Genomic DNA, 24,746 nt, shown 5'->3' with positions numbered 1-24,746 from the left:
AGAGGCTCCAGGAGAGAACGGAGTGGGAGAGAGGCTGGCCAGCTGGAAGGAGGGGCTGCTGGGGGGCTGCTGAGGGGCTAGAGAGCAGATCTATGGCTTGTGGTATTAGGTTTACATGCTGGGGCAAGTTATAAGGACAGAAAGGTGCTGTCAAAGGAGCCCCAGTCAAAAGACTATCGGTGCTTGGTTTCAGAGTTGTCTCTACGTACTGAGGGCTTTCTCTATAAGCCCCAAGGCCTCAGTGATAGATAGAGAGAGTGTGGGACTGGGGCAACTGGTAGATCTTGGGGAGCAGCAGAAAAGGACAGAGCAGCAATGGCTTTTCTTTGTGCAGCCCGTGCATATCATACGCATGCTCTATGTAGAGCTGGGCTCCGCACAGGTGAGAAGGCTACGTGCGTGTTTCCTCCCTGCACATGTCCAAGGTGTGGCTCCTATGGCTGGTAGGTTTCCATGGTCCTGCCTCTCTCATAGTGCTGGTTCATGGCAGGGCTGGGCAGAAGCCCTGAAAATATACACTATGGGGACTGTGAGTCTCAGTCACCCAGCTATAGTTTGCCAGGCTGGGAGTTAGAGACAGGCTAGATGCATCCATTTCCTCTGGAAGAAAGGAGAATGCTGTATAACCTCTTCAGGCTGCAGGACGGGCCTGATAAGTGAAGCTGTCCTTATGGGGTGCTATGAAGGACTGGCCAAGTCCTGATCTGCAGGAAGCCTGCCTCATCTAGTCCCCAAGATCCACAAGGCCCAAGAAGATGGGGTTCCTGCTTAACTTCAGACATGAAGCTCTTCTGGCCTCACTTTTGTGGTGCATCACAAGTGTTTAATTTTTGCAAGTCTTGTGATTACCTTGAGAATACTATGCCATATTAGTTTCAGTTTTAAATGATAACTTGTTCATGAAAATATTTAGAATATATGAGCTTAAAAAAAGCCATTCAACATGATTGATCTTGTTTCTTAATACACTAAGAATCCCACTTCACACCATCCTCCTTCTACTTCATCTTGAAGGCCTCACTGTCTGGAATAGCATAGACCATTTAGTACCAATACAGATGACTCTACTTGAGATTTTTCAGCATAACATTGGTGCCAAAGTCATATACATTGAGTAGAAATTATACTGTAAATTTTTCATTATGATATTTTTCCAGGTCGTGATCACAAGGGAAACAACCCTCCACCTACAGTATACTGTGTCACCAAGCTGTGACGCTCTATAGGTTTGGTGTGGGTCGTAGGCATACTTGGACTCATAGTATCTTCAGTGTGCAGTGGGTTTACAAGGACATGGCCCTATCCTTATAAACTCTGTGTCCTTATAAACACAGAGCACTGCAGAAGGATCCCAGGCTGAGTGAGAGTGGCCTGGCTGACTTTGGGACTCCTCCAAACTCATGAGGTTTTGATCCCAGATACAACACAAAAGAGATGGGGCATGTTTCTTGTTGGCCTGGACACTGGCTGGGGATTGGACCCATCTCCTCCCTGTCCCTACAGGCAGGATACAGCCTTGTCCATGGATGTGCCCTTCTTCTGTGCTTTAAGCATCCTGTGAGGACCCAGCTTCCTAAGATTCCTTTCTGTAATCATCTGTGTTGCTTTCAAAATGCCTGTGTGGGGGCCCAGAGACAGAGTGTTTCATCTTTAAGGACAGCCAGGGAAGAGACTAGGAATGGCTGTAACTGCTGTGTATTTATGCCAAGCCATGATCTAATTTCTGTGCATGCTTTAATCTCTGTTAATTTTGCAGCCACAAAACAAAGTTGTTCCATTAGCCTCCAAAACTGGCAGGAAAAGGTGTCCAACTTACACTTTTCAAGTTGACCAGCCAGCTTGTAACTGCAACAGCAGAATTCTAACTGGGATGGATGGGCTCTGGGAGGAAAAACTGTTATGGAGCAAGGTGGAAATTAAGCATCAGCAGTTCAAGTCCCAGCCCCGCTTGACCTGCCATGTGACTCTGGACAGGTCACTTACCCTCTCTGAGACTCAGCTGCCTTCCCTACTAACTGAGCTTAGGGATGCAGGGTCTCTGCAGTGACCAAAAGTAACAGTAGATGTGAATGCTTTAGCACGTCAACAGGTAGCAATCCCAAGCATTGCCAGGAAGTTGTCCTTCCCATTGCTTTTTGAAAGCATACTGAAAAATTTACACAGACAAGAAAACAATGTAGAGATAGGGCCACCTCCACATCCCTTTGGGTTATTATGTCACATGGCTCCGAAGTTTTGTGTGCCCTGAATTCATGCAGTGAGGAAGCTGATGGCTAGGGCTCTCAGTACAGACCCTTTGAGGCCATCTGAAGTGCTGTTCAGCTTCTCACGTGAATCTGCCTGCTGTCCGCGGTGAGGGTGCAGAAGAATGGAAACTTCTACCACCAACAGCATTTGTTAGCAACTTCCTTCTCTGTGGTTTTTCTCTGTCATTCCCTTGATAAAAGAACTCAAGCTGCGCAAATGTAACCAACACAAATCGCGTCTTGACATGAAAACAGCCGCCTTTCAAGAAGGAGGCTGACTGAGGGATGATGCACAATGCACTCTGAACTGGGTCACTCTCCACCTCAAGGGCTCGGGGTGCAGCTGACTTTCCGTGTGTGTCCTTGTTCTACAGGCTTCGAGCATCTCTCGGAGCTCCAGAGGAGAGAGACATGGGCAACAGCATGAAATCCACCCCTGCGCCCCCAGAGAGGCCTCTGCCCAGCACAGATGGTAAGTCTGACTTCTTCTTTGGTGAGATGTTTAACTCTGTCCTATGTGGATGGTGCTCATTTTGCTAACTTGAATTCATTATACCCCACTTTGCTTGTGGTTCAAATATTTAATAATTGAAAATTTAAAAGAATTGGGTGCTTGGTAGCAATGCTAAGCTGTGAACGTTTTGAGATGACTCTCTGAGATTGGCTGCTTTAGTACCTTTATTTTACAGGTGTAGAGACAGAGCCCCCACCCCATGTAGCTTGTGTCATCAGCAAGTTACAGAGCCCGACACCCAACCAGGACCATCTGAATCTGAAAGCCAGACCCTCCCTCACCGCACATTGCCAACCTGTTACATAATGTTATCATCTGCACAGGCAGCACTGCAGGAGTTTTATCAGTGTTACTCTACTGAGCTGGACTGTGCCTACCATGTCTTCCGGGGAAGAAAGAGGTCCTTGTGTTTCATTAGTAGGATGGCATGGTGCCAAACATTCTGCGGTGGGGTTCCAGGTTAACCAGTGGTGGCAAGAGACCCTAAAGTACAAAGAATCCTTCAGCAAGTGGCCAGAAAAGAAGAGGGGCCATCAACAAACAGCGAGCAGAGGCAAAGGCTGAAACTCAAACCCCCTGTGCTCTGAGGTCAGCTATGCTGGTTGTTTCCGACATCCTTACTTTGTTTGGGAAGATTCCAAGTGCAGGCAGTGTGTGTGTGTGTGTGTGTGTGTGTGTGTGTGTGTGTGTGTACCTGTGTGGGTCCTCTGGGGGGCTAGAAAGAGACATCATGAAGGCCAGGTGTCTACTAGGTTATTCCTAGGGGGATCTCAGGCCACTTCTGGCTCCCTCACAGCATCTGGGGCCTGGTGTGCATCTCGCAGCAGAGGTGACCAGTGCCTAGTCCCCCTCTTCCCCTGTGGCACTGCGTGAGAAGTTCACTAGCACAAATGGGTGCTCTGTCTGCTGAGCTAGGGCCCAACATGAGCACGGCTCCCGCCTGCTTCTAGCCACGGCTCCATCCTTGGCTTTTGACCCCCTTTACAAAGCAGCCTTCTTCCTTCTGCCCAAATGGAGCTATACCGTTGCGGAAACAATGCAATCTCATGGCTTTCTGATGCCATTGTGAGACAGAAGACAATGCCCCCCACATGCTTCTAAGTCAGACTCAGGCACTCACAGTGGCTCTTGTTGTCCTAGCCCGGTGACTCCCCCCTGCAAACCAGAATATTCCCAGGTCCAGGAGATGGGCCCCTGCTATAAAGTGGAGCAGAGTGTGTGAATCCTCAGGCTGCTGCCTCCCAAGCAAAGCTCAGCAACTGGGCTGGGCTCCTCCCCCTCCTTAGACTGGCCCTGGTCCTGGCCTCCTCCTGGTCATAACCGCCACTAGAAAACTGCCACCGCAGTACCTCGTGCCCAGGTCAGCTCGGGAGGCACCCAACGCTGAACCCATCATGCCTTGTCCCCTCTCAGCCTGGAGCGGAGGGGCGGGCAGCATGCTTGAGCAAACCCCATGAAAACACCAGCCTCGGAGGACTTGCTCATTTGCCTTTATTTTTTAAATGCAAATTGTCATTAAGTAAGTTTTTCTTTTTCCATGATGTGGGAGGGAGGTCACCTCTAAAAAAGAGGTGGAGGGGTCTCCCCTCCTCCGCCCCCTGATTAAGAGAATTCCCCAGGTCATACCCAGTTTGTAATCCAGGCAACCACATCAAGCATTGCTGGGTTATTTTTTTCACCCTTACCTCTGAAAAGTTTCCTTTACCATCATTCCTTACTTTGTTTCCTCTTTTCTCTTGCACGTACTGAGTAAGGGGAGAGAAGTTGGTGGGATGGGTGCTGCACTATTTAGTTCCTGTCTATGTAATGCAGAGGTCTAGGGCTTTCACAGAAGGAGCTCCTACGCAGCTACACTGGTTCAGCTCCTCTTTCCTTCCAAGAGACAGTGCTTGGCTTGCAGGTTGCCTTACACCATCACACAACTGAACTCTGACAGTAGTCTGAGTGACAAGAGGTTGAAGGCACCAAAGCCCCTGGCCCTACACAGGCAGCAGGAGAAGTCTGACCTCAGGGCCACTAGCTTGGATTTTAGATAAATGAGTTTCCTGGGCTTTGGGGAAATCTTTTTCCCTGAAACCAAGGCTGTGAATACCTTGGAATATGGCTTTGATCATGTATTTTCTCCTACATCAAGCTTTCCTTATTATACTAGCTCCAGAGACTAAACGGCATGGAAATAGCAGGACCTGATGAGATAGGGCCAGTTTTAGAGGTGAAAGATCCCCATAGAGTTGGTGATATCCCTTGGAAGCCATATGACCTTGTGGATGCTGTTCAGCTTCCCCTGGGAACTCAGTGGGAGCTAGAGATGGAACTTCTACTCTCTCCCACCCCACAGCTCACTGGCAAGTGAAGGTGTGAAGACTTTCAAAACCCTCTGGGAGATCTGCCTGCACCGGGTTCTGTCTACATGGGCATCCCCCAAAGTGGAAGAGGGTACAACTAGCTAGTCCATGGTTTGTCGTCAGGTCTTGCCAACTAGTGAATCTTTTATATATCCTATACTGTCTCCATGTTCCTCCTCAGCACCTGACCAGGCAGTACCGAGCTGTAGGGAACTCCCAGCAGAAGAGAAACAGCATATTTCCACCTTACAAACACACTCAGTTACTCTGCTGTGGCCCTCTCTGCTGCCTTTCCTTCCTTCTGATCATGCTGACCTATAGTAAGACTTCACCACCAGAGAGAACCATGCAAGCCGAACAGCATTCAGATCCCTTTTCACAATGCCAGCATGGAAATCACACCCTTCATACATTGATACAGCTGCCTGCCATGGAAAAAAAACGGTTGAGTTGGGCATCATGGAGGAAGAGGATAGAGAAATCATAAGATTCGGCTTGGTATGGTCTTCAGATCAAAACATCAGAATTCCCAGGGGAGCAGGGAGCAAGCAGATCTGCCTACCACAGACCTGTGAAGGTAGTGGTACCAAGATACATTCTTTACTGATCCCCTGGAAAAGCTTAAGCCCCTAAAGTGGGAGGACCATAGGCCAGCTCTTAGTCCTGCCTCTGCACAAATTGCAGTGAGAGAAGTGAGTTTCTCCCTAGTTATCTGCTGATTCTGTTGAGAAATGGGAAGGACTGCAGAGTGACCCAGTACTCACATGCCAAATAGTTCCGAACGCTTCACATGCATGAACTTACACATCACTCTGGCAACTATATGTCACATACCAGTTACATGCTATATGTGAATTTACACGTATAAATTCTTAATTCTGATTAAGAATGATCCCATTTATCCTGATCCCATTTATCCCATTTATCCAAATTATCCCATTTATTCAAATTATCCCATTTATCCAAATTTGCTGTTGAGGAAACTGAGGCACCAAAGGTGAAATGACTTCCTGAATCCATCTGGTTGGGAAGGGAACAGCAGTGTAAAACTAGGTGGCCTGAGCCTAGTATCCTTCTTTTCACCATCACATCATAGCCAGAGAGGGCCAGCTCTCTGGAGGCCTGCGTACCATGCATGGCGGAGGACAGGCTCTCTAGGGTGAGGACAGTGAGCCTTGTCAGCACGCTCAATGGAACAGACACTCCTGTGCTTAGCAAAGGATTCCATCGACAGGTGCCTGCATCAGATCCTAGGCGAGATTCTGGTTTCTTATTTGGGTCTCACACACTGCAAGAGCAGGGGAAGGTGTTTGGTAGACCATGGTCATTCAGCTTCTACATCATGTTCCTTTAGGGATTATCTTAATAACCTAAGTAGCAGATCAAATCCATGATTTCACATTCTTAAAACAAGAGGACAGTTTTTAAAAATTCATCAATGTTAAGAGAAATGTTATTAGAGGCCACTAGCAAGGTAGGTGGCACTGGACTATGGCCAAGGAGAGCCAGGGGCCAAAGCATAGCCCACATGCTTGGCCAGGAGGTGGTCATGGTTTGACTCTAGCTGCACAGCCTCAGGCCAGACTCCAGATCTTGCTGAGCCTCTCCCCTGATGGCCACTCAAGGTGGCCACTGTCAATCAGTACCACAAAGAGGGCCTCAAGGGCGGCATGTACCCCAGCATGGTCACTCCAGAAGTGGTGCCATGCTGGTCCTGCTGCTGCCACCTATGATGGCGATGGGAAAGAGAAAGGAATATTGAAGGCAAAAGAAGTCTGGGAAACCCTGGGTGCCCAGACAGTACCCACCGTGAGACTCTGGAGCCCATAGATCATCTCTGCCTGCTGTTCTAGGCCCTAAGAGCATGGAAACTGATGCTAATGCTTGTAAGGTTGGTTTTGGACCAATCTGCCCACTAACACATGGAGAAGGACAGAAGAGTGTTCCGGATGAGTCAGTTTCACCTTATAGTCCTTCACCTATTAGCAAGAGGCTCATCGTTACAATGGAATCTGGTAGACTGTCCCCCAGCCAGCCTGCCAGGCTCCATCAGGTTGGTTACTTGTGTATGGGCACAGTTTTCTGAGAAAATGAGAGTCAGGCTGCTGTGACCGCAGTGGAGCCCCTGAGCTTAGGTCTGATACTGGAGAATATAAATGGGAAGTTGAAATCACTGGGCTATTCAGCCTCACACCCACCAGCTGCCCTGGCTGCTGGTGCCAACTATGAAATCCCACTGGGAGTTCTCCCTTGTCTCAATCTATTAAGGATCAAGTGTGGACAAGGCAGATCCTGGAAGCTAAGTGCCAGGAGAGCTACATGGCGTAGTGAAGCTGTCACTGGCTCGCATGGACTCTCAGCCTACAGTTAGATGAAGATCACGCATGAACCAGATTTGAGGCTAGAAGTTTATTGCTAGGTACTGTGGCCCATGCTTATAATCCCAACACACAGGGAGACTGAGGCAGGAGAATTACAAGCTTAAACCCAGCCTGGGCAACTTAGTGACTTAGCAAGAACTTATCTCATAGTAAAAAATAAAAAAATAGGCTGGGGATGTAGCTTACGGTGAAGGCCCTGGGTTCAATGCCCAGTACTACCAAAAAAATTTTTATTATAGGAAAGACACACAGATATAGCTCTTCCAGAGACAAAGCAGTGGCTACTCACCCACAGTCAGAGTCGCACAGGACAAAAGACACACCTGGTGTTTCTGGGATCCCCTCCCAGTTTCCAATGCACCCTGCTTTCTTATCCCAGGGAAGGCATCACTTGCTCCTCTAGTTGACTATTTGCCTTTTCTCACCCTCCTATCACTCACAGTTCAGATGCCCACTCACTTCCTATCAGGCAGCAGCTTCAAAGTCCTGTTAGTGCCCTGACTCAGGTACCCACCTGGACTCCATATTCACACTGCCTAGGTTCATATCCACCTTCTCCAGCTCCTTTGCTATTTGGATTTGAGCAAATGACTTAACCTACTTCAGTGGCCTGTTTGCTCCCTGCCTCAAAGTGACCCTGCCCTTTTGAAATTCTCATGCTCCGTCAGGTGCTAAGATCCTCATAGGTTTGGTTCTACACCCCTCAAATCAGAGTTCCTGCTGCCGGGTGGGACAGCGTTGAAGATATAACACTGTTTCGGTGTGCTGCATGATTGCAAATGGCAGCAACAGCATTTTCAGCAGCGAGAAAGAAATGGGAGGGATACTCCAACAATAACCATGTACAAATGGGCCTACCTTTGTAAAGCCGTGTAATCTCTGTGGCCATCGAACTGCGTCAGGGACCCCTTCTTTTTCTGGACTCGGTTCCTATGTTATACTTCTATACATTCTTCTCACCTGACTCATTCCTCCATGGAGCAGTCAGCAAATATTTAGTAATTTGAGTTTCATCTTCTGTTCTCCCCCCTGGAGTTTGTGTTTAGAAGGTAATAAGATATATTCAAATCTACACTACTAGAAAGTTTCAAAATTAAGTATTGGCAGACACCGGTCAGCCTGCCTCACATGGCAATGGCACCAACTGTCACTGAAGGGACAGGTCTTGAACCTCCCAACGATGCATCATGAGTTCTTAACCCATTGGGTGGTGAGGCAGGTTTTTATTTGCTCATTTTCATACATAGAGAAATCAGGCCCGGATGAGTGAACACTCACCCTGTGCCCATACTGAAGAGCTATCAACTGGTGGAGGTTGATGAAAGTCAGATCCAGTTGATTTCAAAACCCATTCTCTTCCCATAAATCTCTGCTGAACATTCTCTCCAGATTTCTTTCGGACGTGAAACCTACATCTTCACTTAATTTGTTTCCCTATTTTATATCTGCAATCTGTGTTCTCAGCACCCCTCTAGCCTCATAACTCCTTTATCTGCTCTGATTCCAAGGCTCAGCTCTCCATACAGACCCAAGGGGCCGCAAGAGTATGTGATAGTATGGTTGAATCTGAAAAGTAAATAGGAATTTCTTTCCTTGCATTTATTTCAGTGTAGGGACCAAACTTCAGGGGAGACATAGAAGGGGTCCCAAGAGCAGAGTATGCTTAGAACAGTGCCCGTCCCTACAGCTATACCTTCTAGTGACTTTGTTCTTCCAACACTGACTAGGGACATTGGTGAAATTCCCTACAAAGACCAGGCTTCAGCCATCAGAACCTTAAACCAAAACCCAGGATGCAAGGTTGCCTCACTGAAGTTTAAGTGACATAGATATAAAAACATCATTATTATGGAAATTCCACAGGAAGCGTCTCTATAGCTGTGAAACTGAAACTCTCTAACCCCATCAACCCCTTTGCCTACACTGGAACAATTGTTTCTGTAACCATGTTGCTTTTGTTTTTGTATCTTTCTGTTAGTGTATTTTTCTTTTAACATTACAAAAGATGATTGTTCTCACTCTTGAGCCAGGCGGCAAACCACAAACCAGGATCTGCCTCAAGGTTCTATTCTGGTCACAGATAACAGCAAGCATGCATCTCATTTCAACCCGTGCTTTTCTTTCTTTTTTTTTTTTTGAGACAGAGTCTCACTATGCAGTTCAGACTGGCTTTGAGCTCACTTTGTAGCCCAGGCTGGTCTCAAACTCACAATGATCCTCCTGCCTCAGCCTCCCGAGTGCTGGGATTACAGGCATGCGCCACCACACCTGGCTTAACCCTTGCTTTTCAAACAGGGCTCTGAGGGGGCTGAGCACCTTGCTGCCTGCTGCAGATCAGTCCCTTCTACCTGAACTACTTTAACAAAAAACAACATAAAGGCTTTTCCGGAGGGTGCAGTCACACAGGGCCTGCTCACGCGGCATTCAAGGTGCCTGCCTGGAGCATCCTATAAAAGACAGGCTCTGTCCTGGGCTCTGGACATGGAAGCCACAGGTGCTTTGCCCTCTTGAAACTCACAGCTGAGCGTCACAAAAATGTATCATTGCTTCAGAGGAAAATCCCACGGGTTGAGAGTGAAGCTGAGCCCTCCTGGGGAGGCCAAAGTTGATTAAGGGAAGGAGGAGACAGGACTAGGCCAGTGCATCAAGACAGAGGAAACGGCCGATGCACGGGCTCTGAGGGGATCCCAGGAACCTGCGAGTCTCAGAAAGACCCATCACCCTAAGCTGAGGCAGCTCAGTGAAGAAATGCTCCTTCCATATTCAAGGCCAGTAGAGCAAGAAGAACGGGTTTCCACCATGAAAGCATTTCCAATGGGACATTCTCCAAACTAGGGTACGAGGTGTGTCTACCCTCATCCCTTTGCCTGTGAGCAGCCCGCCTGCCATCAAGGTGTATGTACCAGGAAGCTAAGTGAATCATGGAGGGAGGCCCCTCACTGGTTCAGCACCTGCTGAGCACCTCATGTTGCATTTGCAATTTCATACCTTTTTTTCCTTCAAATTTTCATAAAGTTCATGCCCCACCAAATCAGGACCCACCCATTGTTAGAACTCAGGTCTTGTGGCTTCATACCTATTACAACTATAGTGTTCTCTGTATTGGGGTGGGTCTGGACTACACAGGAGGAGAACTCCTGTTTTGAATTCAGCAAAGCAGGATGGGAGGGAAATTCCCTTGCGGTCTCAGGTCAGTGTATAGCAGGAGATACCAGAGGACTAGTGGGGTCATCCTTCCATGCCTGGGAAGGGCTGTTTTTCAGTAGTCCTGCTCTGGTTCCTCTCCAAGGCTCAGAAGGACACTAAAGGTCACTTTTGGTTTCCACGTCACATTCAGGAACTCTTGCTTTTACGTAGTTCATTATCTACAACTCAGTTTCCCTTAGAGAAGAGCACATTTGTGCGCACTGTTCTACCACGATAACTTGTTTCTGGTTCATTTATCAATTGATAACCAAACCTTTTACCAAAAGTCTCATTCATCTTTTTTACTCATTCCAGTGTTTGATCTCTCTCTTTTTGAGATGGCCTTCCCACTTCAGAGTTAAAGGTGCAGGACATATGCGTATAAGAGACAGGTGCCTGGGGTCTCAGGAAAGGGGCTCTGCATTGCAGAAAGTAGCCTGTTGGGGCCACCCAGACCTATGTCTCAGTGCTGGGATTTGTCCAGAACTTCCTAGAGCAAGCGATGGGAATAGCTATTCCTGTGATTGTGGGTACTCTTGCTGGGCTCTGGTGGTCTACGCTCAGCAAGTAACTGCCAAGTGAATGAATAAATGTCTTACCCAGAACTATGAGTTCAGAAACTAAGCCAGCCAATAGAATGATAATCATCACAGCAAACAATTATCGTGCTTGCTGCTATGTAAGACATATCATTTTCCTCTGAAATGTATTCTGATACTACTGTCTCTAACGCATGTAAATCATGGCCAATCACTAAGGATGCAAAATAGATACAGCTTAGAGCTGAAAAGGAAGTTTATTACCTTATCACTATATAACTACTGTACGCTATGCTCATGTAGCCCTGATAGCATTCCTTCCTTTTCAGCACTTTACCCAGATTACTTTCAATAAACATACGATTAAAAGTACTTTTCTGCTACTGCCTTTTCCCCCAACAAAAGTCCCTGTTAAGCAAACGCCCGGCAGGGCGCCCCATCCTATACAAGGAGGAAGTGCTATGTTCTAGTTCAGAGTTGATGTTTCTTGGGCCTAGAGGATTGTAAAAGCTCCTTTAGTCCACCTGCACACACCACAGATCTGGGGACCGCAGGCCCGGGACTTATCAGGGCGTTTCTATAGCACTGCATTGTTTGAGGGCCTGCCCTCACTTCATTACAGAATGACCCAGAATAAGATACTAGCCAATTTTAAAAACAGAGAGATGAATGCTGGTGGATACAGGCCAGACCTTACAGCCAGAGAGTGTGGGCTCAGCTCATAGGCCTCTGGTCCCCATTCCTCAGATGAGAGAATCTAGTATTAGGGCCAGCCAGATGCGAAGACAGACTATATCATTTGTGCCTTGGGTCTTCAGGCACTTGTTACCTTCTCCAAGGAGGGCAGGCCTAGGCACACTGCATCTTCTAGAATGTACAGTGTCCCAGCAGAAGAGTCCTCAGAACCCTGCATCCCCAGCCCCAGGGCTGCCTTTCTCCTCCTTAAGAAATGAAACATTCCACTGCTTATTTTCTACTAGGGCTGGAGAGTGATTTCCTCGCCGTGCTGAGTGACTACCCCTCTCCTGACATCAGCCCCCCAATATTTCGCCGAGGGGAGAAATTACGTGTGATTTCTGAGTGAGTTAACTTTTGAAAACTTTTATGATCCTCAAGATAGGATGAACTCATTTGGGGTGTCATTTGGTTTACATTTTCAGTCACAGTTGCCCAGTCCACATACACTGCAAGGTGAGAAATTTGGTTCATAATATAACCTCCACTCCTTTTTACTGCCAGTGCTGTAAAACCTTCAATGCCTCCCCATGGCCTGCTGAATAAAATTCAAATTCTGTAACTTGGCTTTTAAGACACTGTATAACTAAGATTTTGCTTCTTCTATTGCCCTGCCTTCCCCCGCCCCCCATTCAGTGTAATGGTACATGCTAGTGTAAGAAGGGAGACCCAGAGTCTGAAAACACTTTTGATGGCAAGCAAATAATATTGCCTGCCATTCCTGCTGCCTCTTCAGCCTGGTTCCAAACAGCCTATAAGACAGAACTGGGGCTCTAAGCCCCTTTCAGTTTGGTCCTCAATGATAGGGACCCATAAAACTATCCAGGGTATAAATCAACACAATAAGCAATCTCAAAAGCCTCCAAAAATGAAGCAACTGTTTAAAACATCAGCTTCTGGACCCTGAAAACAGCTACTGCCAGCATGTGGGTACCTTGCCATGGGGAGATGGGGAGGTGGATATCTACGCTTTAAAAATGAAATTTTCAGACATTGAGGTCAACGTGGCCAATAGTGGATCTTAGAAGAGGATTGTCTCAAGCTATCATGGGGTAGATCTGTTAGCTCTGCTCATTTGTCCTGTGCTTTGTCACTTACCTCTTCTGGTCCTGTCTGTTCCTCCCTAACAGTGAAGGTGGCTGGTGGAAAGCCATTTCTCTCACCACAGGCCGAGAGAGTTACATCCCTGGAATCTGTGTGGCTAGAGTGTACCATGGGTGAGTGTGTTTCTCAAACAGCCTTATGAAATCATGATATCTATGTTGAAAACTCATGAGGGCAGACAGATTCCGGCTGGTGCAGTGGGAAGGAAGGCACTGGCTAGAGGGGGCACTCTCTCCTCTGCTCAGTCCGTGGGGAATAGGGTGACATGGATGAGTCCCTATAACTCTTTGGAACGGACTTCCTCATGAGTGGAAGGAAGGAAGTCAGACCTTTCAGCCTGAACACTGTGCTCCTGGTGTTCAACGCTCACCCACACCTGGTGCTTAAGGACTATTACAGGATGCAGCACACTACCGTGGCTAACGGCCAGTCTGCCTGGGTTCAAACCCTGCCTCTATCACTCACTGCCCACATGACAGTAGACAAGCTACCCAACTTTCTATATGTCTCCAGTATTTTTCTCTCAGCTGCCCAGTGGAAAGCACAACATAGACTGACAGGGAGAATGAGACATAAACCAAAGTACAGAGCTATGAGAACAGGACAGAGTGATCCTCCTGTGGACACTTCAGGGAGCACCCTGAAAACAGTAGCTGTGTTCTTATCAGAGGCAAATCCAGAAGCACATAGAAGGCTCACTCCAAAAGGCTCCTGTCTCCAACTCAATCAGCAGAGAAGGAAGACAAGACGAGAAGCTGAGACACCAGGCATGACCAGGGAAAAGAGAAAGGGGAAGGGAATGCCATAGCATGAGTGTGAATAACTCCTTCCCACCTAAAGGACTTTGCTTGCCACGTGATCATTTCAGTGAAGCAGAGATAACCCCCAAACTTCTGAAAGATTGGAATGCAGTGCCGGGATTTACTGTCTTAATCATGAGTGCCAGAAACCATTTCCATGGTTTAGATGAAGAAAGTGAACTTCAGCGGACTAGGTTCTGTCATGTGGGTCACAGTCTGAAAGACACATCAATCTATTGCATCAGGGGCTTGTCTTGGACCTGCTCGTACACTTGGCAAACACGCTAACATCTGCTGAAGCTGCCAGGAGCTGGAGGCTCTGGGAACCCAGAGTAGTAGTATTACTATGACCTTGTGGGGCAACCAATCTAGTAGCTGCAATAAAATGTTTTAAAATACAGAACAGGAAGAAAGGCAGTGAGGCATAGTGATTATATGACCCTGAAGTTTTGCTCTCGCTGTTGCTGACATGATAACTTAAGCAATGTACTTAGTCACTCTGACCCTCAGCATCCCTGTCTGTGAAAGAGATAACTTTACCCATTTTAGGGAGCTTACATGGGGATTCCATTTAAAGATACTCTTTACTATACCAATGGAATCAGCATTCCCACAGGGCTGTTATTTTTGTACTGTCTTCATCTCTGTGAGTGGGTTCTGACGTAAGGACTGGAGTGCATTAATGTTTGTCACATGCTCTATTTTTTTTTTTTTTTGGACTGGGAATTGAACTCAGGACCTTGCACTAGCCATGTAGGCACTTGTGCAGGAGCTATATCCCTGGCAGTCACATACTCTAGAACAACCAATATTCCATGCATTGTACAGCACTAAGGGACTAGTGGATATATTTGGACAAACATGGCATAATCATGACCTTCACAGTGAAAGTGATTGTTGGTGATGAGAAAATAGTAAACAAGTAGAACCTGGCACTGGGTCTCTGGGTCTTCTCCCACCTGCCACTTCTGAGGCATTCACCGACCTCCATCTGCTGTGTGCCCTGGCCAATGCCAAAGACCACGATTGGGGAAGGTATTAATATTCACTACGATATACACAAATTTGAAACTGTTGACGAAAAGCCAGGATCCACTCACTGAAATACAGGATCTGTTAAAAAGTGATTTGTGATTGCTTCTGAGTAGGTACCAGCCACTTGCTAACGAAGCATTTCCTGCCAAGCTCAGATCTGGCAGACCCTGGCCTGAAAAATGAGTAGGGGCTCTTTCACTTGGAACAGAGATTCCTTTGAGTCCAGCGCAGCTCCTTGAGAGCACTCACAAGTGTCGGTTCCCCTTCGCAAGTGTATCTGCCAACAAAAAACTGGGCTACAGTGCTACAACTGCTTTTCCTTCCTGTTAAGTGAAAAAAGCAAGAAGCACAAATGCATGCATGGCACAGTGACAAGTGTATTCAAATGTGTCAGGCCTGAGAGGGCCAGAGGAATAAAAAGAAAGTAGAGTAGGGCTTGTTCCATGGGTGAAATCATCAACCACCTTCCTCTTTTCTTGTATCCGCTGATTCACTCAGAACCATCTACCAAGCATGGCATCCTGGATACCACAACAGAACCCAACAAGACAGAGGGTAGTGAAGGTGCTACAGCAGGCAGCATTGGCAGCTCACATTAGACACACGGCCACGTGGGTACACAATAGCACTTTATAATGCACATGCATTATTGAACATGACAGAGGTACTTTCCATTTGGCATTTGAGAAACAAGCCAAGAAAGAGGGCTTATGGATCCTGTATCATTACCCCCGGCACCTGGCGCTTAACGGATCCTTGGGAAATTTTATTTGGAAGATGGAAAACACAAATGAAGGAATGAATGAACGCTGCTCATTAGCAGCTGACAGCCACTGGACTTGAACTTTATATTCACTGTCATGCTAATGGGGCCTTGGTTTCTGTGGGTTGGCACACGCAGTCTGCTCACGCTGTCTCCCTCCTTCCCAGCTGGCTGTTTGAAGGGCTAGGCAGAGACAAGGCTGAGGAGCTGCTGCAGCTGCCAGACACAAAGATGGGCTCCTTCATGATCAGGGAGAGTGAGACCAAGAAAGGTGAGCAATCTGTCTCTCCACATCCAGGCACAGCAGGCTCTGTGACTCATGCCAAGGCTCTATTTCCTGCCCTGCTTTGTGCACACAAATGGGTCCGTGTGTCAGCTCCCTGTGACCCATGCCTGCCCAGCATGACAGCAAGAGGCCTAGCACAGGGCCGCAGGGTTGCTGGGAGGAGCCCCAGGTCCTAACCCTGACTGTGGGTAGGCCCTGCTGGCTCCTGTTGGAGAATTTCCACTAACTAAGAAAAAGACCAAAAGCCAGGGAGTGGCATGCTGGGATAGGCCTGTCCTGTCCAGTCCTCCCAGGTTCTGTGGCTTCTCTGACACGTTTCCTCATCTGGGACATGGAAAGACAGGCCCTTCCTCATAGTGCTGTGGTGAGATTCAAAGGCAGTGATATTTGTGCTGCTCTTGTGGTGTGGGGCCTCAGTATCAGCGCCCCTGTGCCCACTGTGAAAGGAGACAGCCTCGGGTGAGACCACACAGATGTGAGGTCACACACTTGCTGCAGTCTTCATCCTCACAGTGTCTTGCATCGCTGGAAACAAAAGTAGCAGGACCCTCTCCATGGTTCAGAGCAAGAGCCCAAGTCTGGCTTCAGTCACGAATCACTAGGCCATTACCTCAGTTCCCTTATCTACGGCCTGGGCTTGATGGTGGTAAGGTCCTTAGTGCTACGCCCAGGGTCTAGCGAGGGCTGAGTCACAGGAGCAAAGCACTTCACAGCGAGGACCCTCCCCTACTAAGTGCTCATGGTAACAACTACTTAAGTATAGGACACAGTTTTGAGTTATCTACAAGCTCCTTGTTCTCTTGCTGTCAAGAAAGAGAAAACACAATATTTAAGAGCATTCTTCAGGCACCTACTAAGTACCAGGGCCACTTGGTACTGGGGCGGTCACCAAAATGAGCCCAGCCTGGCTTTAGGGAAGCAGGGACATACATGTGATTCTAAGAGCCTCAGAGCAGCTTTCTATGGAAGGCCTAACTATGTTGAGGGAGCACAAGCTCAAAGCAGAGGACAGACGCTGTGTATATGTACCCTGGGGCCCTGAAGCAGGACACCAGACTCAGGCTGGTGGCCTCCATGGAGGAAAGGACCCCTTTGAAGGGCGTAGCTCATTTAACAGTCATAGTGCTCTAAGGCAGAGAGCTGCAGCAGGTGAGTGGGGAGGTGGCAGGCCTCACTCCCTGGGGCATGCAAAATTCTGAAGATTTTCCACTTACTGCACCTGACCGCCCAGTGTACTCTACTTCCACAGAAGTAATGAGAAGCCACTCAGTGGTGGGTTCAGAGCTCAGGCCTGGAGGAGGGTGAGGTGTGCCCTCAAGATGGCCAGGGGGGCACAGAGGAAGGGGCACACACCCGGACTACGGTCCCTGAGCCTCTGCTTCTCTATCTGCAAGCTATCTGGGCACAATCTCTCCTAGGTTCTTTTAGAGAATCAGTGAAGAAGCTGTTTGGAAGGAGCTTAGCCCCTGCCTGGCACAGACAGCACACACTTGGATGCTGGCTTCTTCCCTCTCACCACCTCCTGAGGTGTTTTCACCCCTGGAGCCCCAGCATGTGTGTGTTGGTGGGGGAAGACCTTAAGACATGATTAAGTCTAAGTCTCTCTCTTTCCATTCAGGGAGATCCAGGCTAGAGGAGGTGACAGTACCTGCCTAGGGCCCCTACTGACCATATGGTCAGTACCCTGCCGGTGCTGAGGGAGAAACACACTTTTCATGAGTTTCCTAGGGATGCCAAAGCCATGTCCAGGCCACCACTTGCTCCACATTTCTGAGACAAGCAAGCTTAAATCACAGGAAGGTGGACCTGGGAAAGGGCCCAACTGTGAACCCCCCTGCAAATGTGCAACGTAGTGGTACTGGGGAGGGCAGGGGCTGAAGGAGGTAAACACCTTAGCATACAGCCTTCAGCAGGATCTAAGAAACACAGAGCCTGATCTATAGGTTGTGGCTGAATGGTGAGCATGTCTCGCAGCCTCAGGAGTCTCAGGGATGTGGAACCTCCCCTCCCCATCCACCACCCAGCATTCACCTCCAAAAGCCAGAGGACGAGGCCTGTGTCCCTGGAGCCCTGGACCAGCAGTGTCACTCTAGGGTGTACTGAGTGGATGAGCGACATCTAAGCAGAGAAGGTTCACGTGTGGGAGCAGCTGTTGCTCACACACCACGGGGGCCATGTCCTGGCACTCCTGTCACATCTCAGCACAGATGGGCTGCCCTGGGGTGGGGTCCCATAAATGCCATTAATCCGTCTCCTCCCACCCTCCGTGCAGGTTTCTACTCACTGTCAGTGAGACACAGGCAGGTGAAGCACTACCGCATCTTCCGTCTGCCCAACAACTGGTACTACATCTCGCCCAGGCTCACCTTCCAGTGCCTGGAGGACCTGGTCAACCACTACTCTGGTAAGCTGCGCTCAGTCAGGGCTGCAGGGATCATGCACACCGTGCCATCGATCTAGCAGGCGGCACCGGGGTCACCAGTAAAGGCCTGTGGTGCTCTCTGGCTATCTAACTTCTCCCTGTGTTAAGGATAAATCCCAGGCTGAAGAAGACTGCGTGTGAGTGCAGCCTTAGGAAGCAAACAGTACCTCATTTTGAATGCACCCCCATCTCTGCAAATCAAACATACCAGGACACCCCTCCATTCATAGCCATAGACAGTTGGTACCCTGTAAGTGGGCCCTTGGGTTCTGGGTCTCTGGGGCTTTGTTCTGATATGACACTTATTTCCCCTTTGTTTGGTTGTTAAAATCCTCTTCAGCCCTCAAGGTCAGTATTAGCCCACCTCTGTGATGGAGCCGCAGGAGCTGGAGTTAGCTGTCCCTCCTCTTTGCCCCCAGCACACACTAGTTCTCTCCGTAGCACTCTGGCCATGCTGCTGTGTGGGGCCTAGTTAACCTGTCCTAGTCTGTGCTTCCCAGCAATTTTCTAGAGACAAGGAAGTATATGTTAGTCATTTGTGTATCCTTCATGCACCCAACAGAGAGGTCCAGATTCCCCAGGCTGCCCAGGGTGGGAGCATCCTCCACGCTGACAGATGTAGGATGCAGTTTCCATGGAGTAATGGTGCATGGCCAGGAGGAGAAAGACTTCCTGTGGAAGCCCTACGTGCCAGCTAATAGTTGGAACTGTGCCCTATGGACTAGGGAGAAAGTGGAAACAGTCAACTAAATTTCCACATACTGGCTCTGGCACCTCTGTGTTTCTTCCCTGCTCACTGGAGGCTGGGCCACTCCGGGCTGTGTATATTTGCCTCTTGAAGCCTTACTTTCCTCAGGGCAACTGTTCCCTGCCTGCCAGGGATGAGCGAGGACGGTGATGAGAAGGGGGCTGGCCCCTGACCTCAAGGGCTTCCTGATACTTTCCACCCTCAAGGTCACTGCTTCCTGACCTCACATGCTTCCTGCCAGTGTCCACTGGGCAGAGATGCCCTGTCTCCTCTCCTGCTCTGTCCCACCAGAGAGGGGAAGAAGTTATTTTCATTCTCTCACCATCTTCCCCCTTCAGTTCAGGATGTCTGACCTTGCACCTATGGGTACCTTGTTAGGATTCTTTAGGATGTGGTGTCTTACACTGAAGATACAAAGGGCATTTCAATGAGAAAGGAGCCCACACAGCCTTCCATGACACTCCTAACCTATGAGAAGCAGCAGGTGACAAAGGAGCAATGGCAACAAGGAGAAGCAGGTCCAAGCTCAGATTTAGGCTGTGAGAACTTTGGATGAGACCTCCCCTCTCAGAACCCCAGGTCCTTATTCCCAAAATGTTGTGGGAACAGCCCCTGAGCAGGGCGTTGCATGATAGTTAAACAGTCACTCATACACCACGTCCAGTGAGCCCAGCACATGGCAGATATAAGATGAATGGTAACAAATATGACTTCTGTGATACCTGAAAACCTAGCTGCTAACTAAAAATGAAAGAGGAAGGGAGTCCTGGAAACAGCCACCTTTTGCTAGGTACGAGAAGGGGTTGTTTGTGGTATTTGGGTCTTAATAACAATCATTGAGGGGTGTGCAGACCACAAGTTTTGCATAGACAATAGGAAACACAACATGGAACTCGCCCAGCAGAGCTCTTACAGGCTGAAGGCCAGGAGACTGCAAGTCCAAAGACACCAAGATGGGCTACAGGACACTGGGAGGATCTGACCCCAGTGCAGAACCAGTGGCTTTCTTGGGCATCGGCCTGCCTCTGCAGATAACTGCAAAGGGTCCTTTCCCCATGCCCACAGCCAGGGAGTTACACTGTCAGGCCTCAAGCCAGTGGTCCCTACTGCCTATGGCACTGCCGGAGGGCACTGATCGCTGTTTGCTTTTCCCCCAAAAGAGGTGGCTGATGGCCTGTGCTGTGTGCTTACCACACCCTGCCTGGCGCAGAACACGCCCTCCCCTGCAGCAAGGGCTCCCAGCTCGCCTGTCATCTTGCGCCAGAAGACCTTCGACTGGAAGAGGGCATCCAGGTAGGTGTGTGTGTCCTCCTAGGGCATGTAGGCAGGAGCGGCCTGTCACATGGAGACCAGGGCCAGAGAAGGCAGGTCCTGCTTTGCACTGACTTGTTCTGTTTATTTCATTGTCAGCTATGAGACTCTCAGGAATATATCTATAGTGTGTAATGGGTAAATTTTCTTATTAGCTGAACAGGGATCCAGACATCCCATTGGCAAATTCAAAGAGAATCAGATCTTAGAATTGCCTGCAAGATGAATAAAACTGTGCTCCCTTGTAAATATTGTAAAGAAATATTCATCAAGATTTACAGTTAGAAGTTTTAGCCATCTGAGAAAATGGGGATTCAGAGAGGTTAAGTGATTTGTCCAAGATCATGCAGCCCACAGATATAAAGAACCAGAATTAAAACAATAATTTAGAGGACGATTAACCAGGATTTTTGTTTTTTTTCTCTTCTCCTTCTCCTTCCTCTCCTTCTCCTTCTCCTTCTCCTCCTGTCCTTCTCCTTCTTCTTCTGCTCCTTCTTCTTCCTTTGCTCATTCTTTCTTCCCCATCCTCACCCCATCTATGTCCTTCTCTTTTCCCTTCCTCTGCCTCCTGCTCTTTTGACTCACAGACTACGGGAGGGCCCCCAGGGAGCAGGGAACTCGCTTGGGGTTGATGAATCCCTTTTCAGCTATGGCCTTCGGGAAAGCATCGCCTCTTACCTGTCCCTGACTGGGGACGAGGCCAGCCCTTTGGACCGGAAGAAGAAAAGCATCTCCCTGATGTACAGTGGGAGCAAACGCAAGAGCTCGCTCTTCTCTGCGCCACAGTACTTTGAAGATTAGCCAGAGGACAGGCACCTGGCACTTGCCCACAAGGCAGAGGTCCAAGCTGTCACCTGGGATCTTGCAAAAGGCTGAGTTCTCTGATTGCTGGGCACCTCATGCCTTCCAGAAGCCAAGAGAAGCTATGTGGAGACTCAGCTCACATCTTCTCTACCCACATCATGACCAAAGAACTCTGCTTGGCACCTTATCAGTACCGCAACATCTTGACAGGCTGAAAGGTGACACGATGGGGCAGTTTCAGAGAGCCCAGCATGTGAACATGTGCGCACCATGTATGGGAGGGACATGGACATGATCAAAGGAAAGTCCCTCTCTAATACATGGCCCAGACACCCTGCCCAAGTCCTGAGGGGATCTTCTGTCCGAGCAATGCTGGGAGGAAGACTTACCAAAGGCAGCGGCCCAAAAGGACGGGATCTGCAGATGCAGCTTCTGCATGAACATGGAGCTGCTTTCACCCGTCTATGAAGACCTTTGTGACACAGTACACCGCCTCTCTTTTCAAGGGACCCCCAACACTACACACTAGCTCAAAGGTCTTAGTAGCTGTGCGTCAGGAGGAATCTTTGATATCCTCACATGCCAGTGCTATGTGGGCATCAGCCAGCCTCCCTGACTCGTACAAGGGCTAGGCGTTGGGAGAGAGGGGGGCTGCTGGCTGGAAAGATGGAGGTGACTGGGAGTGTACAAACTTCTGGGGTAGCCCCAGTCACAGCCACAGTGCAGAAGGTGTACTTCAGCTGCCGGGATGCTTGGTTATTTGAATGTCCCTGTTATTTTATTCCTTTTTCATCTTCTGGAGAGATGCTTTGAGACATCCTACGTAAGAATCAGGCCAGAAAAGAAAAAGAAATAAAACAAAACCCAGACCTCAATAGAGGTTGTACAGTGGAGACAGGGACAAAATGTATAAACAGATGATATAAAAGTGAATGTGAAGGAAACAATCACCCACAGCTTAGGAAGGAATAGGAGGCAGGTGAAGTGACCCAGGATCTATAAGGAGTATGGGATCAAGTAGGGAAGAATGGTTAAACTAGGGAAACAAATTAGTTCTGAAGAAGCAACTCAGCCCATATTTTTTTCTAGGGGGAGTCTGGCATACATGTGAATAAAAACTGTGGCACTCCAGGAAGGAGGGGGAGCCGTTATGGCTCAATTTTGCTGTGTGTTTGGGTAATTGTGAGAGATGAGGGGGAGAACGTGGCACAGGGGAAGCAGGGGTCCAGGCTGGGAAGGGAGCAGCTGCAGATGAACCATGACTCACTCCTCCCTGCTTCAGAGGGGTTCTGGGGAGGAGGGGCGCACGCATATGCTATGTTGCATCTGCTTGCCACTCGCATTCCCTGGCCCTGAGCTCACTCAGCTAGTGGTGCGTCCATGTATGTCCACATGGTTTCCTGCACCATCAGACTCCAGGCTGTGTACACAAGGAGCCACGTGAGATTCCTCAGTAACCCCTAGACTGCTTCAGAAGAACCAGCTAGAGTGTGAGGAATGACCATAGCTGAAGAAAGCAGCTTCTGTCTGGTGGACGCACTCTCTGGGCTCTGATGTCTGACCAGCACCCTCTGCACTGTTTTCTATGTGACCGCTGTGACTGAAGCCTTTGGACAGTGCTGGGGGTTGGGGGATTGTAAGCAAATGGGAAGCATTACACTTCTTTGCTCAATCATGTATTTATTCCTGATTAATGTAAACCTAATAAATATTTAACCCTTGGAATGGGGGAGCCTCTGGATTGAGGCAAATGGAAAGTTCTTCTTGGAGTGCTGTGGGTTTAAGGTTTTCAAGGGAGCAAGCCAAGAGAGGGACACCAGCAAAGTTTGGCAGGACAAGCTGCACAGGTGGTGGCTTGGTGGCTTCCCCTGGGGTACTCCACTGAGTCTCAAGCAAGTGTGTCCTGTGTCTTATCACACTGGCAGGCAGGGTGGGAAGCTGAGCGACCAAATTCTTAGCCATCATTATGAAAACTGTACCCCTGCACATTTCTTGTGATGTCTGAGCTGCCTCTACTTCTAAGAATTTCCTCTTACAGGGTTTCTTAGGTGCCTACGGGCACCGTGGTGCTCTAGGTGCTGGGCTGGAGCGCTGGAGACTAGATGGGGCCTCTGAGATCATGGAGCTTGGTGTCAAACAAATGAGACACTTTGCAACCATGGAGAGTGACAAGTGCAGAAACAAGCAGGTGCCATGTAACACCAGATAGGGGGTGGGGGTGGGGCTCTGGATAGATGCTGAGGAAAGGCCTAAAAGAGGAACAGCAAGGGGCTGGGGATTTAGCTCAGCGGCACAGCGCCTGCCTGGCAAGCACAAGGTCGTGAGTTCGATTCCTGGTACCGGAGGAAAAAAAAAAAAAAGAAGAACAGCACACAGTCCTGAGGAGATCAAGGAAGGCAGCAGCGGCAGTGGGAACACAGGTCAATTCCTGCAGGCACCGAGGGCTGGACAGGGCAGCCAGGCCTGAACTTCTAGGATGAGAGGATACCCTCAGGAGGAGGGCCAGGCAGCACACACAGGGCCCTGAAGAGGAGGGCGCATGGGGGCTACTGTAGGAAATACATGAAGCCATGGGAGGATCTAAGTAGAGGGGTGGTAACACCTCAATCATGAGTCTGAAAGGCACCTGGCTGCTGCGTGGAGGATGTATTTTTAAAATTCAGGCATTGTATTACCTATTGGCCACATATCTAAAACAAAAAGATGTGGGGAGTTTGAAAATAAAGGTGTGGGAAAATTTTCATGGAAAAAAATGAACCAAAGGAAAACTTGCACTGCCTGCTGAGGCAAGATGGGATTTAACTTGAAAATAAATTCTCTAAGAAAAATGCCACATAGAGAAACCTGTTGAGAAGGTACGATGCCTGTGGCCTGTGCTAATGAAATCACGTAGCTCCAGAGTAGGGTGTAACTATCATACGAATGAATGATTAAATTGCTAACCGCCTGTGGATATTTTAATATACAACTCCCAGAAATGCCTAAACAAAGATAGGTAAATAAATAGCAAGGTACATAAATTTTGGTGACATTACATACTTTGTCTGCCAGCGAAGGAGACCCCATCAGGTTGCAGAAGGAGCCATAATAAATATCAGGGGATCACAGAGCCCACTCATGCCCTATGATCATCAGGCAGGAGAGTGGGAAAGTTTTTCAGACAGTGGATAAAAATTCAGTGAACCTAGATTCTCTGAAAAAATTCTTCCAATTAAGAAAATAACATAGGTGGGGCTGGGGATTTAGCTCAGCGGCAAAAGCGCCTGCCTGGCAAGTGCAAGGTCGTGAGTTCGGTTCCCGGTACCGGAGAAAAACCAAAAAAAAAAACAAAAAACCAAAACAAAAGAAAATAACATAGGAATAATAAAGTACTTAGATGTACGTGAGATATTTTTACTTTTCAAAATTTCTGGGGCTGATAAAATAGTGGCATTTTACTGCTAGAAATGCAGTGCATTGATCAGAAAAGCATGAGAACATATAATGAGGTCAGCTTCTAATTTGAGAACCGAGAGAACATCACATAA

At 48.4% G+C, this 24,746-nt stretch overlaps 2 protein-coding genes across 2 annotated transcripts in view; one reads left to right on the top strand and one right to left on the bottom strand.

The window, feature by feature from the left end:
- Tg (thyroglobulin) overlaps window positions 1–24,746 on the bottom strand; it is a 216,191-nt gene that overhangs the window by 57,982 nt on the left and 133,463 nt on the right. The window lies entirely within an intron of this gene.
- On the top strand, window positions 2,469–22,976 carry Sla (Src-like-adaptor). The gene is given in 8 exon segments (XM_005398022.2): window positions 2,469–2,605; window positions 2,608–2,718; window positions 12,192–12,291; window positions 13,077–13,163; window positions 15,816–15,919; window positions 18,207–18,338; window positions 20,265–20,397; window positions 21,003–22,976. Coding segments are annotated over 8 exon segments (945 nt in total). The 5' UTR covers window positions 2,469–2,541; the 3' UTR covers window positions 21,217–22,976.

Source organism: Chinchilla lanigera, unplaced genomic scaffold (assembly GCF_000276665.1).
Source record: "Chinchilla lanigera isolate Chin_1 unplaced genomic scaffold, ChiLan1.0 scaffold00060, whole genome shotgun sequence".
Lineage (NCBI taxonomy): Eukaryota > Metazoa > Chordata > Mammalia > Rodentia > Chinchillidae > Chinchilla > Chinchilla lanigera.
Note: the sequence above shows the minus strand (reverse complement) of the source record. Positions and strands in the feature narration are given on the sequence as shown.